The sequence below is a fragment of the Penicillium samsonianum genome (genome assembly GCF_028829775.1).
Source record: "Penicillium samsonianum strain IBT 33392 chromosome Unknown utg000007l_segment0_segment0, whole genome shotgun sequence".
NCBI classification, from domain to species: Eukaryota; Fungi; Ascomycota; class Eurotiomycetes; order Eurotiales; family Aspergillaceae; genus Penicillium; species Penicillium samsonianum.
In genome coordinates this window covers 3,793,638-3,811,221 of record NW_026643265.1, presented here as the reverse complement: position 1 = coordinate 3,811,221, position 17,584 = coordinate 3,793,638, and the positions used below count along the sequence as shown (strand labels likewise).

Sequence of the window (17,584 nt, the reverse complement as noted above, 5' to 3'; positions counted from 1 at the left end):
AAGTACTTAGGTATATATTAAAGAGAGGCTTGAGGAAATTTAATCTTAGATTCGGTAATTATAAAGGGTCCATCCATGTCTGACTGTAGTTAGACTGGCTAAATCAGCTAGACATAGTTCTACCTCCATAGTACTCTACACTACTTAGTACTATTTTTATATCTTAAATCACCCCCTAATAATATCAATAATAACTAACATGATATTAACCTAAAAATCACTAGCTCTGAGTCGGACAAAAGACAGTCCGAAATTTGTATTGACTCTCCTTAGTTACTCTTTTCTTTGATACAATTTGATTTTCTTTACTCTGTACTCATACATATATGGCCTTAGTTTAATCCTTGTCGGGGTATCTACACATTTATTCACACAGTATTGCTTGAAAAAGAGCTTGTATCGACTGCAATCGTCCGCTAGTGTCCAGGTGGGTTTGACAGGAGTTACATAGCTGACTAGTTGAGATAGTCATTTCTTCAACCGATTCCCACTTTTTACCCGTCAAATCACCAAGTTGCAATCCTCATATTAGGGATACCAGAGGGGAGCCATGCCTCGTTAAAACACCAGATCCAGATTTTGTCACCCGAAGGGAATAGAACGAAGTCTCCATCCCCTAAAACCAAGGTGCATGACCGGTTAGCTGGAAAAACTGCTGTGTGCATGGATTTGAATCGACACGCTTTAGCGTCGCGGACATGCGAGAGCTCTGAGAATTCGCAGCCAATGTGCAATTCCATTTCTGTTGAGAAGCGGGACTCCCCAAAACAATAAATCAAACCCGGGCCCCGGGCTGAATAGTCTAGATTGGCGTGAGGATACCTGAAGTCCAGCTCGTTGGGGTGGAAATGCACAGTAATCTGATCATCTGCCTCGAGTGAAAGAGAAAGTGAACCAAATTCAAACTTATTTCGCAGAGGAGGATCATCCGTAGGATAACGACTCCTATAAGTCTCCAACGTATGATATTCCAGCAAAGCAGAGCTCTGGCCAGGGCGCAAGCACTCCTTGTATGGTGATGTTGTGTCTTCTGGGTCGCATTGAAACCCCCATAATTCGTCATGTCTGAAAGGAAGCTCTCTATATTGCTCCCAGATGCAGATGAACTTATTATCATGGACAGAAAATTTCTGGGTCTGCAAATGATGCTCTTCCCAAAACAAGTCACCATCTTTCCATGGCTGAATATTGTTTCCATTTTTTCTGCGGACGCAAACGACGGAGAATCCATCTTCCTCTGCATGTACTGACAACAAAAGAATGAACGGCCCGATATTGATGGAACGGGCGACTCCAGAGTCAAAGCAGAAGTGGACTACGGAATCCGCGTAGCTTAGCATGACCTTGGATCCGATGGATATGTAATGAGCAAATTGCAGTGAAGGAATGCGAAAGGACTTGTACTGTTCTTTGGCCATGTTCCAGACATGACAGTACCTATGGTTCCAGTCAGAAGTGTATCCAACAAAGTGAGATTCCTTTTCTGGCTACGTACCCCCGAACAGAAATTGCTGAGACCAAGGTGTCCGAGACCTGGACATGAGTAAATTCCTCTCGATTCGCTGTCGTGAGGGTTCTGTTTTTGCCGGTTGGTAGGTGCACCATGAAGATAGTAGTTCGATCTGTGGATTCTTCAATCCACGCGCATACTCCATTGAGACAGCTTATCCCGTCTCTGTTCGGCTCGCTCTCAAAATCGAGAGACAAGCTATTAGGGATTGTAGCCACAACAGCAGGCATTCCCCTTTCCACTCGAATTCGTTTTTTAATCAGCGCATCAAAATCAGCAGGGGTAAAATCGGGCTTGATGGCGTTTTTTCCCATATGATACCTGACTGCAGTGGTGACGACGATGGTTGAAGAGAGCAATTCACGCCATCGTTTGGAGACCTTTGTAGTATAAACATGTCAACAGGCGTTACAAGTATCCAAACAGACGCTGACATACTCTTCGCAGAAAAATAAGATCAGCTAGGTTCAAGTACTCTGCTAACATAGCCACCAGTTCAATAGGCAGTTTGTCCAGCAAATCACATTGGAATGTCATCGTTTCGAATCGGCTCTTCACTTCTCGTATCTCATAAGAATTTAGGTTATCAAGTATCTCGCTCAACCTATTTGTATTAGCGGTCAGAGCCGACTCTGAACTTTGGACATGGGACATGGGACATGGGACATACACTGCTCGCCGGCTTGAGTTGTCGCGGAGAGCCATAAAGCCCGCGAGAAGGGGCTGGGTGGGTGCGTCCATATTGAATCGAGTCGGATGGAAGATTGAGATAAATGAAGAGACTTTCAAACATTGTTGAATGATGGGGGGAACTTTTGAGGGTCCTTCCAGGATTCCAATGGGGGTGAGGTTTAAGTAAGGTGGTAACCTTGGAAGTGACCCCTGGGGCCGTGGACTTCATTCAGTAAGCGAGGCTCAACTTTATACAAACCTCCCAACCTTCTTATTTGTTGTCTTCCTCGGTCATGGAAGTACTACAGGATTTTATTATTCCCCAAGTAGCTTCTGTCATGCCTTTAAAAAGAAGGTCAAAGATGGCGAAGCGGCCTCCATATTCCATGATCCTAGGATGCTGTCGATGCTCGGCCAAATCAATAGATCTACAACCGGGGCTTGACGTCTGACGCATGACCAGCTTCCACCGGGTTTGAGTTCGTAAGTCGCTTACTAGACATCCGAAAAGCTCGAGAATATACGGCTGAATGGAAGTCATTCTCACTCGGTGTAAGCAGCCATCTACGCTACATATATGAACTTTATAGGAAGGAATACTTCACACTAAACAATGGGAGATCAATATATCATCTCTCACACATCCCGATTAGGAACTGATCTAGGTCATAGAAACACTCAAGAATACAGTGACAAAAAGAGAAAATAAATGACACAGGAACAGGCGCAAAAGCATTACAAAGATCTCTCTAAGATGTCACTGCGGCGGTTCGGTTCGGTTCGCTAGCCCCAGGAAAAAGGCAAATGAAAATGCTCCCTACCCTCTCTATCATTATAACAAAGGAGTAAACACCCTTTAGATGCCGAGGGTGAACTCAACACCGACGTCGATCTCGCGGGCCATCTTGACGACCTTGGAGAACTGGACGGACTTCTCGGCGGCGTTCTGGAGGTCCTCGATGGAGAAGATCTTAAGGCCGGACTCGTTGATCTAGAAAGTAGGAGATTTGATTAGCTTACATCATAGCGAAGAACGGAAAATGGGGACTGTAATCATACCAGCTTGTGGGCCTGCTCCATGTTGGTACCCTGCAGACGGGCGATGATGGGGGTGCGCAGGTTCATCTCCTGTACGACGTTGATCAAACCCTGGGCAATGGCGTCACAGCGGACGATACCACCGAAGATGTTAACGAAGACGGCGGACACCTTGGGGTCGCTGGTGATCAGCTCGAAGGCGCTCTTGATGGCAGCGGGGGTGGCACCACCGCCGACATCGAGGAAGTTAGCGGGGGTACCGCCGTTAAGCTTGATGATATCCATGGTGGCCATGGCGAGACCGGCACCGTTGACTAAAAGCGAGTATTAGCATTGTGATCTTTTGAAGTATCAATAGGATCCTTACCGAGGCAGCCGATGTCACCATCGAGCTTGATGAAGTTAAGACCGTGCCTAGAAAAAGATAAAAGTCAGTCAATGTTGTTTTGGCCCTTTTTTTTATACCAAGGCAACCTACTCAGCGGCCTTGACCTCATCGGCATCCTCCTGGGTAACATCGCGCCACGAGAAAGCCTCCTTCTGGCGGAACTCGGCATTGTCGTCGAATCCAAGCTTGGCATCCATAGCCAAAACCTGGTGGTCGGAGGTCTCGGACAGGGGGTTGATCTCGAGCTGGGTAGCATCACGCTCCATGAAGCACTTGTAGAGGTTCTGGATGGTAGACTTGGCCTCCTCGATGCACTGCTCGGAGAAACCAAGATCGGTGGCGATGGTGCGGGCGATCTCGTCAGTCACACCGACGTGGATATCAATGGGGGTGGTCATGATGGCATCGGGGCTCTCCTTGGCGACAGCCTCGATATCCATACCACCCTGGGAGGATGAGACGATGACGGGGCCACGGGTGGTACGGTCAAGGAGGACAGCGAGGTAGAATTCACGGCGGGCGAACTTGCGCTCGCAAATGTAGACCGAGTTACAGATACGGCCGCCAGCGCCAGTCTGCTTGGTAACGAGCTTGTGACCGATCATCTGGCCAGCGAACATCTTGGCCTCGGTGGGACTGCAAAGATATCTATCAGCTTCATTGTTCCCGATCTGTTTTCGGATTCGTTCAACTCACGAGTAGATCACACGGACACCACCCTTGAGACCATTGTCGAATTGACCCTTACCACGGCCACCGGCGAGAACCTGGGCCTTGATAACAAGATCACCACCACCTGGAATGTAATGTTCAGCGAGCGCGTTCAAAGGGGGGAAATCAGAAGGTTGTTCTTACCGATGGACTTGGCAATAGCCTCGGCCTCTTCAGCAGTGTTGGCGACCTCACCCCTGGGGACACCGACACCGTACTAAATTGTTGATCAGCGATCCCGAGTTCCTATTTTTTTCGGGCGACCGAAGAGTGAAACGCGGGTGCACGTACCGACTTCAGGAGTCTTGCGGAAAGGTACTCGTGGATGGAAAGGTTGCGCTTCTGCTGCAAAGCGAGTCTGCTCTGGATGGAGGGTTGCTATTGTTCATAGCCAAAATCAGCTCAATCAACACATAAAACCAACGCGGCCCGATTTCAGATAGAACTCACTGTCGCAGCCTTGAAGGCCGCCGCAACGGGTCTACCGCGAGCAAGCTTGAACATGATGAATTAGGATGAGAGAGGAGAGGGGGAATTTGTAGAAGGGCGGAGGTATAAAGCCCGTTTAGATAGTTGGTAAGGGACCGGGAGAACAGCTTTCTTTTTCACTTGCCTTCGGGATGACCTTGCATTGCGGTAAAATCGGGTGCCGTAGCCAACCAGCGGTCGCTCCTGGCCTGACTCAGCATAGGTTCGGGGACAACGCGAATATAACGGAACATGGCTATTAAAGTCGGTACTTCTCTATGGATACATGTATGAATGCTGCATAGGTTTTTGTTTCTTTTTATATATACAAGAATAGTCGGCCACCTATGCGGCCTTGTCAAGTATTTATTATTAGTCTTTTTAGTAGATATTTTCGCCCTTATTGGTGTTGTAGCTAGAGTATAGGCGGGAAAAACGGCTTAAAATGTGTAAACCGACTTTTCCATGTATAATTCCTTGATGTATAATCTTTGATATTTATCCTTAAAATGTTTGGTTTTGCCCAAGTCCAGTTCTATATTTCTATATTATATTGACTAAAACTTACACCTCAAACCCACCAAGATATCATCCCCCCCTTTATTTGCCCGAGGCAGTTTTGATCCTCCATAGTTTGAACATTTTAGTCATGACCCGACCAAAAAGTCCCGACCAAGCCCAGCCACCCGACAACATCCAGATCAACCAGCTAGCACGGCCCTCCCAGATCCAGGCCTTGCGACCACGAGCCCACGGCCACAACCAGCGCCACGGAGCTGAGCCATACAACACTTGAGAAACGACACTGCGAGCATAGGCCTCATTCGGCATAGCATTGTGCTGGCTATGCTTCACACGGGTAAGATACTCGGTCTCGATGGGGGCATATAAAGAACCCGGCTGCAGAGCACGGTCGGTACGCGCAATACGCGATTGAACACCGCCGGTAACGATGGTTGTGACATGGACACTGTTGATTCTGGTTAGAAAGAAAAGAAAAAAAATCTCGGATTTTGGGGGCCGTATCTAACGAACCCGAATGGTGCTAGCTCCACGCGAAGCGTGTCACTGAACGAGTGCAGTGCTGCTTTAGAGGCGTTGTAGACAGAGCCGAATACATATGGGATGATCTAGTCATTGTCAGTAAGATAAAATCTGCGAAGATGGATATATCTTAAACTTGCCCCGGCAACGGATCCAATCTGCACAATAGTACCCTTTGCCTCGATAAGCAACGGCAGGAAAGTCTGGCACATAGTAATGACCGCGAAAAGGTTGGTCTCAAATGTTTGGCGAACCTCGGCGAGCTCTACTTCCATCGCGGGAACGGTATAATCTGCAGCAATCAGTACCTATTTCCAATTATTGACGCCAGAAGCCGCGAGACTGAAGTCACATACTGCGACCACTGTTGGATATTAGCCAGGTGTACCGTCCACAGATAAAATGTCAAAGGATACTCACGCATTGTTAACGAGATAATCAAGACCCTTGTCTCCGAGCCTCTTTTTGACATCCGCAAAACACAATTTCACGTTCTCCGGGTCATCAACTGTAAGGCTCAATGTTTCAATACCGATGTCTGCCAGGTCAGAGATGGTCGCCGCATCGCGAGCGGTGGCCAACACGCGCAATCCATTTCGGTTGAACTCGCGCGCAAGGGAGTTGCCAATTCCACCTGGGGAGCATCTACGGTATATATCAGAAGCTGTTGTTGGTATCTGTCCAAAGTCGCTTGTTACTTACCCCGTGATGAGCACCGATCTGCGGGTGTCTGTCGTTTCCGACATGTTTGGGGCGGAGTATATAAACTGAACCAAATTTATAGATTTGAAAGATAGGTAAACGACGTAGTAGAACAGCTCGCTACGGCATGTACATCTGGCAGGCGCGTGGAGATGAAAGAGATGCCTCGGCTCTCCGCGTTTCATAGCACTGAGCCCTAAGCCCTATTGCCTGTTTTATCTTTATATAGTATACATGTAGATAGTGGCTAGGAGATATGAAAGAACTAAATATCTGGATTGCATGTGAACAAATCGGAAAATAGGTCCAAGTAGACTGCTCCACCTGCAACACAAAGCTTACCACTTTACACCGTCTCGAAAATATTCCCGAGAATCCACATGCATGGTTGTCTACACTGCTTATCTCTCAAAGCAACCCCTAGAGATGATCGAAATCAAAATCATTGTTTCAAACCTGGTCAGTTAGTCCCCTTTTTTGGCAGTTTTAAAGTAAGCCGTCCAGTGGCGCCGGATGCGTGCCGATTTCTAAGGGTGAACTCAACGAATGACACCGTCCCGTCTGCACCGGAGAATTAGGACATGTATGTGATACTCGAGGGGCGACGATGGGATCTAACGACATCGATGCCATCGATGCCATCGATGTACCAAAACCCTTACCTGCAACGTTGTATGGAATGGAATATCAAAAGTCTGTTCGCCGTTGCCACTGGTAGATTATTGCCATCGGTCTCCACATTAATCCACGTCGATCCCAACGACCCGTCTATTCTTTTCTACAGAGATCTTCAATCGCTATTAATTAAAGGGCTTCGAAAGAAACCCAAAATCGTACATTTTTTTTTCCAATGCTAGCATCTTAGCTCTTTGTTGCGATATCACCTCTACTACCGCCCATGCCATCATCCGCAAGTAAGCGGCACAATATAACCCCCGAACGAGAGGGGGGAAGTTCAAGCTATCCACGCTTGTATTCAGCCCTGTGTGCACTCGTTGAGTCAAATCGCAGTAAACAGTGATGGCCACCGAGGCCGATCTACCCCGGCACATGCGAAGTCCCGGCGAAGACGGGTACCGAACGCCAACGATAGAAGATGCCGAGCGGGCGCTCTCAATCCTGGGATCCGTTGAGGAAAGCCCCGGTGGCGGAGTCCGCAAGGCTCATTCATCTGCTTTAGAGGCTGCATTGCAGCGAGCCTCATCGCGGGCTACTGTGAAAACAAACCCGGATAAGGAAGCCGGTGCGTGCCAAAATTATAACGGGCTGGGCCTGTTTGGGCTCAAGCGCACGGTTTCTGGCGAGCTGAGCTGGAAGAAGCGCATTCGCCATGTTACGTGGGCTTATTTTACGTTGACTATGGCTACGGGCGGGCTGGCTAATGTCTTGTATCAAGGTGTGCATGGTCGATTTCATTCTGTTCGGTTGAACATGGCTAACAAGGACCAGTTCCATTTCGGTTCAAGGGCTTGGATACGATTGGCATTGTTGTCTTCCTGGTCAATATCGCTTTGTATCTCATTATCTGGGGTCTTCTGCTTGTTCGGTTCTATCATTATCCTTATACATTCAAGGCGTCGTTCATGCACCCGACAGAGTCACTCTTCGTGCCCGCATCGATAGTATCCTTCGGCACGATCCTAATCAACATATCGCAGTACGGGCCCGAAAACACCGGTCCCTGGTTGATGCGCGCAGTCTGTATTCTATTCTGGATCGATGCCACTCTCGCCGTAATGTTCACGGCGGGCATCTACCTCCTCCTTTGGTCGACACAGACATTCACCATCGCACAGATGACTCCTATCTGGATTTTCCCTGCTTACCCGATGCTCATTATTGGTCCGCATGCTGGGATCCTCAGTGCAAAGCTGGAACCGTCGCAGTCTCTGCCGGTTATTATTGGCGGCACGACTATCCAGGGAGTTGGCTTTTTGGTTTCGTTGATGGTATACTCGGCCTTCATCTACCGGTTGATGACGCAGAAGCTACCAAGGGAAAATCTCCGTCCTGGTATGTTTGTTTCTGTGGGACCGAGCGGGTTTACGGTTGCTGGGCTGGTGAACATGGCGGCTGGGGCGAAGAGGTCGTTTCCAGCCGATTTTATGGGTAATGGGGCGCTGGCTGCCGATGTGTTGAAGATTGTTGCTAATTTTGCGTGTCTTTGGCTTTGGGGGTATGTTCGGTCCTTGGTTCTTACTCTCTACTCGACTAACTTTTCTCTAGGTTGGCCATATTTTTCTTCATTATTGCAAGCGCAGCCCATTGGTCAGCGATTGGACATGGACGCATGGTCTTCTCAATGACCTGGTTCTCATTTATCTTCCCTAATACTGCCTTAATCACTGCTACATTTGCTATTGGCAAGGCATTCTCCTGCGAGCCTATTGAAATTGTTGGGTGTGCGGCGATACTACCATTGCTGTTGATGTACTTTTTTGTGTGCTACATGATGGTTCGGGCCATTTTGACGGGACAAATTCTGTGGCCCCAAAAGGGCGAGGATAGAGACGAGGGTGGGTTTGAGATTATTCGAGTTAAACCAGTGGCAGCGGGAGGGGTTTTAGGGCATACATAGGAGCGCAATATATATATCGATGTATGTTTTGCATACAAACCAGGAGACCCCAACACCAAGGAAGAAAACACAAATATCTTGCTATACTTTACTGAACGGACTCAATCCCAACCATATCTATCATAAAAAGAACCTAAACACCCAAAAGATCCTCTTAAAAAAAATAAAATACCACACACACACCAAGCAAAAAAAAAAAGAAACAAAAAAGAATGGACCCGCCGGGAATTGAACCCGGGACCCCCCGCAATGTCACTTGTAGTGCGAAGCGGGTATTATACCCCTAAACCACAGGCCCATTTGATGAAAGATGGGGCTTTTCTTTGTTATTCGACGGGATCAGATATAAGCTGCATGCACCATTGTACGATAAAGAAGGTATAAAAAGTGATTTCAGAAACATCCGTACCTACACTTTAATTCATACACATTTTGGAAACATTGCTACTTATCACGTGGGGACAACAGCCTTCCCCCTTGACAACTCAATATACACCGGATTGACAGCAAAGACACCACACCCTCACCTTCACAAGAAAGCCCCCTACGATAGCATCAAATCCCCACTGTCACGTCAATGTACGAATCATGGATACCGTCTTTTTTGAGACCGGATTTCACTTGGCCTCGACCGATGCAGTCAACAATATGCAAAACAACACCTGAAATCCCAGCTCTCCCATGCAAGACAAGTCGCAGAGCCTACGGTCTGTTCCATGAAATATTGTATCGATTTTCGGGCTGGTACTGTTCATGGTTCAATATCCCCTTCAACACAAATATTGCACAATTGCCGCTTGGTTTGGTCTTAAAGTGGACAGATCGAACAAGCTTAGAGGAGGCCGCCGCAATGCAAAGGGCGCGAGCTGCCGGGATGCCTGTTCCCAAAGTTTTATCTTGCGGGGAACACCCTCATGCGCCCTTTAATCGCGTTTTCTCGATATTAATGACGAGATTGCCTGGCACGCCACTTGAGAACTCAGTCGACCCTTTATAGGCTGAACTAGAAGAACAGTAGCTTTTCGAACTGAAAGAATGCTGTTGGACTATGTCGGTCATCCCATTGATGCCTCCATTTGTTTGCAGATTGAGCCTGTCTTTTCTTTGTTTGGCAGGGTATAAATCCCCTGCTTCAGATAGATTGAATAGATCATGATTCTTCTTCTTCTCTCTCTCCCCATAGTTAGTAGCCCAACAAATGCGTCACTTCCATGCGTGCTTGGCCCTCGCCCTATACCCAAAGCATTTGCTCGGTTTTGGGCACCTCGTTACGAAGCTCAAGAGTGCCTAACCATATAATGGGTCCGTTTACAGATAAAGATGAGCTCCACGATTATCTCTTAAGTCCTGCCTCTGGACACAGCTTCGATTCAACTGCAGATTATGTTCAAGGTTTGGCACAAGCAAATGACATTCGTAATTACTCCCACCGGGTTACTTTCACTCATGGTGACTTTAAGGCTCATAATATTCTTGTCGGAGATGATGGTCATTTGTCGGCTTTTCTTGATTGGGAGTCTGCTGGCTGGTATCCCGAACACTGGGATTTCACGACTGCAATGAGATATGGAAAGGGCAGCTGGTGGTATCAGGTGGCTTCGTGGATGGGTAGGGACCAGTACGATGGGGAGTTAGCTTGTGATATTGCGCTCAACTCATTGACGGTTGACTCGTATATAGCTTTCTGAGGAGTAATTATATACGATCTTCTGTCGTCCGAGATGATTCTTTAACTGGACGGGAAAATCGACCTTGCGTGATGTTTCTCCCCATATTACGGTCATTCCTACACCCATCACCCGCCCCGTTGCACTTCAGACTGGCCGCGCAAATCGCAAAAGCGATTATATTTGAGCAGCTGGTAGCTGGGCACCGATGGTATAAAAATCTCCATCACATCGAAATAGCCGTTTTCGTTGATATCGGGAGAGCCCAATCTCCCCTTTAAATTAGAGGTGTTGTTGACCCCAGGCACCATAGTCCTGTCAATGCAGCCTGATATTCTTTTTTGTATCCATGGCCTGAAGAAGAGAGAGAGAGGAAGGAAGAGAGAGTTGTGTACCTTCAAATCATCATCTACCGTTACAGTCTACCAAGTCTACATAAATGACCACAGAAGTTTCGAGAAATCGAACAATGAATTCCACGTAAGTCAGTTAGGGTATCAAATTAATATATATAAAAAAGAAAAAGATCATGCCTGCCGCCCTAAGCATCCTCCATCACGGCATCCTTGGCCGTGATCAGGGGAGAACTGCCGGCGGAAGCAGCCGAGCTTCCGCCGGAGTTGCTCCCACGCTTCTTCTTCCCCTTCTTGGGGGACTTTGAGCTTCCACCACGGTGGTGGTGGTCAACCGCGCCGCCGGACAACTTGCGGCCATGGCCGGGCTCCCGCACCGGCATGTTAAGAATTATTCGGGGGCCGCTCCTGACTCCCCCCACAGAAGTTGGAATCTGTGGAACTGGGGGGAGGTTCAGGGGGCTGACACCCCGGTGCGGAGTTCCCGCACGCGTCATACTGGTGCTCTTCCGACGGGAGGCACCCACAGACGGGGAGGCCTCGCGGGAGGCAGCAGGGAGGGTCGTGGCGGCAGTGGTGGTCTTTGGGGTTTTCAGGCCCTTGCGGGCCTGGCGTCGTGGGGTGGCAGGGCGGGGGGTAGTGGGCACGGGGGTCGACTCCTTGGGCTTGCGCGAGCGCAGCTGGCGCCCCTTCTCAACGGGGATGATGAGGTCAAGACCCCCATCATGGGCGCTCTGCTCTCGCCGCTGGCGGTTCAGCTCCGCCGGGCGGCAGCTCAGGGTCTGGCGGCCATCGGGGATGATGAGCTTTGAGAGCTCCCCCGTGGCCACCGCCCAGCTCACTTCTGGCAAAGGGGCGGCGGGGATGTTGGCATCGAGGTCCCCGGTGGACTTCCGGTCTCTCCCGGGGGCGACAACCTTTGCGGCAAAGGACTTTGTGGCTGTCAGGTAGGTGGCGCCGCTCTTCTTGCGCCCTTTGCTGGGGGGTGGAGCCATGATGGCATCCAATTCTTTCAGATTACTCTGAGACCACCACTCACTTCTGAACTCCGAGTTCTCACTCAGACCTGACAGATGACTGAGCACACCGGAGGACAACGCGCGGTCACTGTAGCCGCCCTCGAGGACGCTGATAACGCGCCCCTCCACACCGAGGCCTTCCTCTTGAGACATGCGGATGACATCCGCGGTGAATTTGGCGTAGAATTCAGTCGGCACCTTCACGCTGTGGCGTTGCATGCCGTTGCCTTCCCACTCGCTGGCATCAAACCCGGCAGAGATAAAGATTGCCGCCTTGGGCAGTGGAGAATTCGGATTCTTTTGTCGTTCTTGGTTGAGTTCAGCTGTACGTTCGCGAAGAAACAAGCGGGCTTTGGTGATCAATGCATTGTATTTCGTTTGATACAATCTCCAGAACCCATCGAGATCGGTCCACTTTTCGAGATGAACGTTCCAGATGGACTGATTGTGTGCTTCGAGACAGAGACTGGCACCCATGACTTTTTCGCGCTCACCATTCTCGCAAGGGAAAGAGTTCACATCATGCAAGCTATAGTAGCCAATTGCTGCTTTACCGTATGGAGGAGCGTTTTCATATTCCTTGAATTTTGTGGCATCAGTTTTGGCCAAATCGGCCTTTTGTGTTTTGTTGAGTAATTTGGAGTTGTGGTCGTAAGCAATATCCTGAGACCCATCGCCATGGTGAAGATCGAAGTCAAGGATCGCAGCGTGGGTTAGACCGTGGGTTGTTGCTGCGTGGGAAATTCCGACATGAACGTTGTTGATCCAGCAAAAGCCGGAAGGGAAGTTAGCTGAACAATGGTGACCGGGAGGTCGAATGCAGACGAATGCGCGCTGGATCGGACCAGACTTGAAAACAAGATCTACCCCCTCGCAGACACCCCCCAGGGCCCCTTGGAAGGCGTTCACAGACTCTGAGCATAAGTAGAGGTCATTGGCATTTAGAGCGGGACCACTTGTCCCAAGTCCATCGTCCTCTTCCGTCCGTTGTCTGGCAAGTTCATTTCCATCCATGAGGAGACGTGATTCTGCAAGGTCCCCCATCCATTTCAATTCTGACATCCATTGGGTTCCATGAACATCTGTAACGGCAGTATTAGACAGATGCACCTTGCGATCAGTCTTGATAATTTGAAAAGGAGCATCAATCTTGTTTAGGCTTGAACTTGGGTTTGGCGCGAGATGCTCCGCATATCGAGAGCCGAGGAGGACGTAGGCTGCAGAGATACCCACAGCGCAGGCGCGGATGCGCTCTGGTCTTTCGACAATTATCTCGATAGTTCGTTTTGACGCTTCAAGCTGGGAGTAACGATGGCCATAGCAGTCGTCATGAACAATAACAGCAGTTTTAGTATTGACACCACCAGATCGGTGTAATTCGAGCTCTTTTGAGAAGTGCTCCGCGGCGACGGACGAAGCAGTCGGAATTGGAGCTTCTGGAGCCGGGCTGAAGACAAGGCGTGCGGGGGGCATCGCGGGGGACGTTGCGGTGGTTGGAGACCCCACAGAGGTGAATGATGTGCGGCGTGAAAGGGCAGGAGTTGGAGATGAAGATTTGAGTGGCTGTGAGACCGAACGAAGAGATGCAGTGGACTTGCGCTTTTGTAGCGGTGCAATTGACTTGCGTCGTTCGTCTCGAACAGAAACAGAACCAGCTGTTTGTGAGACAGATTGCACGGGTTGGTTTGATTGTAAGGAGGCAGCTTCTGCAGATTGATTTGACTGTAAAGAGACAGCTCGAACAGATTGGTTGGGCTGTAGAGGAATAGCAGGTACAGGTCGAGTGGTTTGAACAGATCTAGAGGGGGGAAGATAGGATGGAACAGGAGAAAGACTAGGTGATGAAGGCAGTGGGGTCGCTGTCGCCAGAGTCAGGCGATCCAGAGAATCTATCAATTCATAATGCGCCTCATCGATATTGTTGTTCTTGACGCCATTGTCCCCTAATGGCGGGTCCTCCTGAGTGGAGGGGAGCTTGTGTTCCATCTTGCAGATGTCGACTCTGCTACAAAGGGTCAATACACGATGTTTCTTCTCATTCAATACGAAATGAAAGGCGAGAGATGATAGGTCGAGGTTCGATGAATAGGGAAGGGGAAACAAAAGAGACAAAGAGACAAAGAAAGGGTGGAGATTCACATGTTTGGGTTAGGCTACATGGGGTAAGGGTTCCGTCGATCACTAGACCATAGAATAACGACATACAACATATACATCTATACATTCTTATACATTCTTACATACATGTGTATATATTTCTATTGTTTATGATTTGATTGTTGATCTTCTTTGATCTTATTTGACTTGATTCTTATTGTCTAATCAGAGCCACAATCAAGTTGTATTCTCTTTATCGATAGCTTTTGTAACAATACACAACCATGCTTCATGGTCTCTCTCTCTATATTAGAACTCATCTCTAATATAAAATAGACAAAAAAAGAAACTTAATAAAGACAAGAATCGAATCTCATGCAGATCATCTAGACCATTGCATCCACGTGATGGAACACCGTAAACCCGCATAATTCCATTTTCCCAAGATCCCAACCGAGACCCCAAATCCCCTAACACCGAAGCTGTATAATGATAGACAGAGAATAGAGAGAAAAAGAAATCAAATGTAAATGTCGTCACTAACGCGACCGCAGACTCCGCCATTGATACCACTGGTACCAACGGCGCCCGAAAGAATCCTTTTCACCAACGGAATCCTGAGATCGGCGGCGCACCTTATTCTCCTTCTTGCGGGTCTCCTTCTCGGACATGAAGCCACGCGTGGCGTGCGAGTTGCAGAAGCAGTGCATGTGCACGGTCTCGATGCTGATGCCCGGGCAGCCATTCCGGCGATGGGCGGCGCAGACGTTGTTGCCAGCATCTTCTTCGCATTGGCACCATTCGTAGAGTGTGAAGTATTGGCGACACATTGCTGCTTTTTTTGGGTGCTTTTCTTCAAAGTTGCAGTTGACTGTTGGCTGTTGCGGGGCGTCCCGCAGGTACTCGCAGTGCGCTTTTGATAGTCGATAGTTGATGGAAGATAAATGATGATACGGGGTTTGTAGTAGTTTCAGAATGTGTCGAGCAGACCGAATGTAAGATGGATATTGATGATGTTATATTGGCAAGGAAATGAGGAAGCCAAATGCCTAATGGTGTGCAAATGGGTTTCGGCGTCGGGGCTGTATAGCTACTAAGCTTAATCGGAAAGCCCCGGAAAGTATGCTTTGGTATGCTTTGTAGCCGGTGATGTCGAGATCCTCAGAGATTTGAAAGGCTTGTTCAGACCAGCTGAAATGAGACGTGATGATATTGATGGAGAGTTGAAGATTTTAGGGATCTGTAGGGAAAAAAGGATCGGATATAACGGGGGGGCAGACAATTAGCTCTTTAAGTTCTTTAGGCTGCCTAATGTAATGATGAGTAAATAGTCATTGACAGTGTATATGAATGGAACCACGGCTATTGATTGGAGCTGACGTCAAAGAAACCCTTTCCTTTGATTATTATCCACAGGTATTATAATTATCTTATTACCTAGGTAGTGGGCTTATATATTATTAGTGGGCTTATACCATGCCTAGACCTTACCCCATCCGTCGGCTGAGAGCTGCATGTTACATCTGACAGCAGGTCGTATTCTCGCCGAGGGCGCGATGGGACTTGGTACCACTATTTTTGCTCTTTGATAGGTAGACTAGACTTATATTGACTAACTCTTAATTGAGAATTTTTGCAGCAAACTTGGCGCTCTGATGGGGACAGGGGGTTACTTGGTGAGGTAATGGAAATGGGATTGGTCTTAGAAAGTGTAGAAAATGAAAAAAACAGGCGGCTATTGTTCTGTTTCAACAGGTTCAACAAAGGCAGTGCCTAAAATAAATCATGCAGAACCATTAAAAATAGAGATCAAGGTCCTGCATCAAAGGAGATACTAGTTTGAAACTCAACGGCGACAATCTGATCGACAAGACCAGTCGAGAGCCAGTCAGCCCTGACAGGTTGAGACGAACTGGGGGGATCCGCCCATACCCGGCGCTCCGCAGGGGTCTCTTTTCCGATCCTGCCGAGCCGTGATTGGAGCAGAGGTCTGTCTGGCTTGCCGCCAGGATCTCGCATCGGGATATCCTGCCGGGTGACTGTATCGTCTAGCGCCGAAGAAAAAAAAAAAAAAATAGAGTTTGCATGCCAGTTGACATTCTTGAGTATATCGAGATGGATGATCTCACGGTCGATTCAAAGATGCAAACGGAAAAAGTGAAATAAACTGTGAGGCGTAGGGATGTGGCGGTGCATACAAGTCACGTGTTACGGAATGTTCTCCGAGGAAAGTGGTGCCTAAGGTTCTCATGGAAAGTCCACCTTCTATCCATAGTTAGCTCGGATTTAATTTACCTCAACTCAATTGACTGAACACATTATTGCAGTCCCTATCTGAACTTATACCAAAACCCAAAACTCCTAATAACAAATCCTCGAAAAGAGCACACCACCACAACCAACCGATCAACATCAACAATCACAATCAACACAACACCAACACCAACAACCACCCCACCCAACCTGCAATGACAACAAACACACCACCGCAACCCCTAACAATGAGCCCAGCGACACCAGCGCGCGCCAGCGCACTCCTCTCAAACTTAACAGCCGTGCGCGCGCGAGTGAGCACAGCCGCCCTCCAATCCCCAATCCCCAGCAAACCAATCCGACTCGTCGCAGTCTCCAAGCTCAAGCCCGCGTCCGACGCATTGGCACTGCACCAAGCCCCGGGGTCACAACTCCACTTCGGCGAGAACTACCTTCAAGAACTACTCGAGAAATCACGGCTGCTACCCGCAAGCATCAAATGGCACTTCATCGGCGGGCTGCAGAGCAACAAGTGCGTGACGCTCGCGCGGGATGTGCGCGGGCTGTGGGCTGTCGAGAGCGTCGACTCGGAGAAGAAGGCGAAGTTGCTGGATAAGGGGTGGGGTGAGAGGGGTTCTGAGATGGCTGCTACGAACCACGACGAAGATGGGAGGCTGCGTATCTATGTTCAGGTTAATACGTCTGGCGAGCAGAATAAGGCTGGTGTTGAGCCTGCTGGGGCGGCGGCGCTTTCTCGATATGTTCGTGAGCAGTGTCCGCGGCTTAAGTTGCAGGGTTTCATGACTATTGGGGCTATTGCGAGATCGCAGGCGACGACGGTGGAGAATGAGAATGAGGATTTTGTTTGTTTGAGGGAGACGAGGGATCGGGTTGTTAGGGAGCTTGGGTTGGTTGGGGATGAGGCTGGGTTGGAGCTTAGTATGGGGATGAGCTCGGATTTTGAGGGGGCGATTGCTCTTGGTAGTGATCAGGTTAGGGTTGGGACTACGATCTTTGGGGATCGGCCGCCTAAGGCGGAGGCGAGTGTTGTTTAAGTTTGTGGGTTGTGGGATGAGGTGGTTAT

At 48.8% G+C, this 17,584-nt stretch overlaps 10 protein-coding genes across 10 annotated transcripts; 4 read left to right on the top strand and 6 right to left on the bottom strand.

The window, feature by feature from the left end:
- Positions 1-506: 506 nt before the first annotated feature.
- Positions 507-2,251, bottom strand: N7471_012296 (F-box domain protein; the record flags this gene model as incomplete). Its single annotated transcript, XM_057285015.1, has 4 exons — positions 507-1,437; positions 1,496-1,890; positions 1,949-2,114; positions 2,181-2,251. The coding sequence occupies 4 exons, from the start codon at positions 2,249-2,251 to the stop codon at positions 507-509; spliced, it is 1,563 nt and encodes a 520-aa protein (XP_057131281.1).
- Positions 2,252-3,038: 787 nt separating this feature from the next.
- N7471_012295 (succinate--CoA ligase (GDP-forming) subunit beta) lies at positions 3,039-4,823 on the bottom strand (the record flags this gene model as incomplete). Its single annotated transcript, XM_057285014.1, has 8 exons — positions 3,039-3,173; positions 3,242-3,534; positions 3,588-3,634; positions 3,699-4,244; positions 4,305-4,404; positions 4,464-4,536; positions 4,611-4,697; positions 4,770-4,823. 8 exons carry the CDS (start codon positions 4,821-4,823, stop codon positions 3,039-3,041), a joined length of 1,335 nt encoding a protein of 444 aa, XP_057131280.1.
- A 564-nt stretch (positions 4,824-5,387) lies between these two features.
- On the bottom strand, positions 5,388-6,577 carry N7471_012294 (SDR family oxidoreductase; the record flags this gene model as incomplete). Its single annotated transcript, XM_057285013.1, has 6 exons — positions 5,388-5,757; positions 5,823-5,917; positions 5,972-6,123; positions 6,188-6,195; positions 6,252-6,476; positions 6,534-6,577. The coding sequence occupies 6 exons, from the start codon at positions 6,575-6,577 to the stop codon at positions 5,388-5,390; spliced, it is 894 nt and encodes a 297-aa protein (XP_057131279.1).
- Positions 6,578-7,553: 976 nt separating this feature from the next.
- On the top strand, positions 7,554-9,165 carry N7471_012293 (tellurite-resistance/dicarboxylate transporter family protein; the record flags this gene model as incomplete). Its single annotated transcript, XM_057285012.1, has 3 exons — positions 7,554-7,929; positions 7,983-8,709; positions 8,760-9,165. 3 exons carry the CDS (start codon positions 7,554-7,556, stop codon positions 9,109-9,111), a joined length of 1,455 nt encoding a protein of 484 aa, XP_057131278.1. The 3' UTR covers positions 9,112-9,165.
- Positions 9,166-9,688: 523 nt separating this feature from the next.
- Positions 9,689-10,402, top strand: N7471_012292 (uncharacterized protein; the record flags this gene model as incomplete). The annotated part of the gene is made up of 2 exons (XM_057285011.1): positions 9,689-10,093; positions 10,394-10,402. 2 exons carry the CDS (start codon positions 9,689-9,691, stop codon positions 10,400-10,402), a joined length of 414 nt encoding a protein of 137 aa, XP_057131277.1.
- A 7-nt stretch (positions 10,403-10,409) lies between these two features.
- On the top strand, positions 10,410-10,799 carry N7471_012291 (uncharacterized protein; the record flags this gene model as incomplete). Its single annotated transcript, XM_057285010.1, has 1 exon — positions 10,410-10,799. One exon carries the CDS (start codon positions 10,410-10,412, stop codon positions 10,797-10,799), a length of 390 nt encoding a protein of 129 aa, XP_057131276.1.
- Positions 10,800-11,319: 520 nt separating this feature from the next.
- Positions 11,320-14,136, bottom strand: N7471_012290 (histone deacetylase hosB; the record flags this gene model as incomplete). The annotated part of the gene is made up of 1 exon (XM_057285009.1): positions 11,320-14,136. One exon carries the CDS (start codon positions 14,134-14,136, stop codon positions 11,320-11,322), a length of 2,817 nt encoding a protein of 938 aa, XP_057131275.1.
- A 650-nt stretch (positions 14,137-14,786) lies between these two features.
- Positions 14,787-15,077, bottom strand: N7471_012289 (uncharacterized protein; the record flags this gene model as incomplete). The annotated part of the gene is made up of 1 exon (XM_057285008.1): positions 14,787-15,077. The coding sequence occupies one exon, from the start codon at positions 15,075-15,077 to the stop codon at positions 14,787-14,789; it is 291 nt and encodes a 96-aa protein (XP_057131274.1).
- Positions 15,078-16,056: 979 nt separating this feature from the next.
- Positions 16,057-16,266, bottom strand: N7471_012288 (uncharacterized protein; the record flags this gene model as incomplete). The annotated part of the gene is made up of 1 exon (XM_057285007.1): positions 16,057-16,266. The coding sequence occupies one exon, from the start codon at positions 16,264-16,266 to the stop codon at positions 16,057-16,059; it is 210 nt and encodes a 69-aa protein (XP_057131273.1).
- Positions 16,267-16,748: 482 nt separating this feature from the next.
- On the top strand, positions 16,749-17,555 carry N7471_012287 (YggS family pyridoxal phosphate enzyme; the record flags this gene model as incomplete). The annotated part of the gene is made up of 1 exon (XM_057285006.1): positions 16,749-17,555. The coding sequence occupies one exon, from the start codon at positions 16,749-16,751 to the stop codon at positions 17,553-17,555; it is 807 nt and encodes a 268-aa protein (XP_057131272.1).
- Positions 17,556-17,584: the final 29 nt, after the last annotated feature.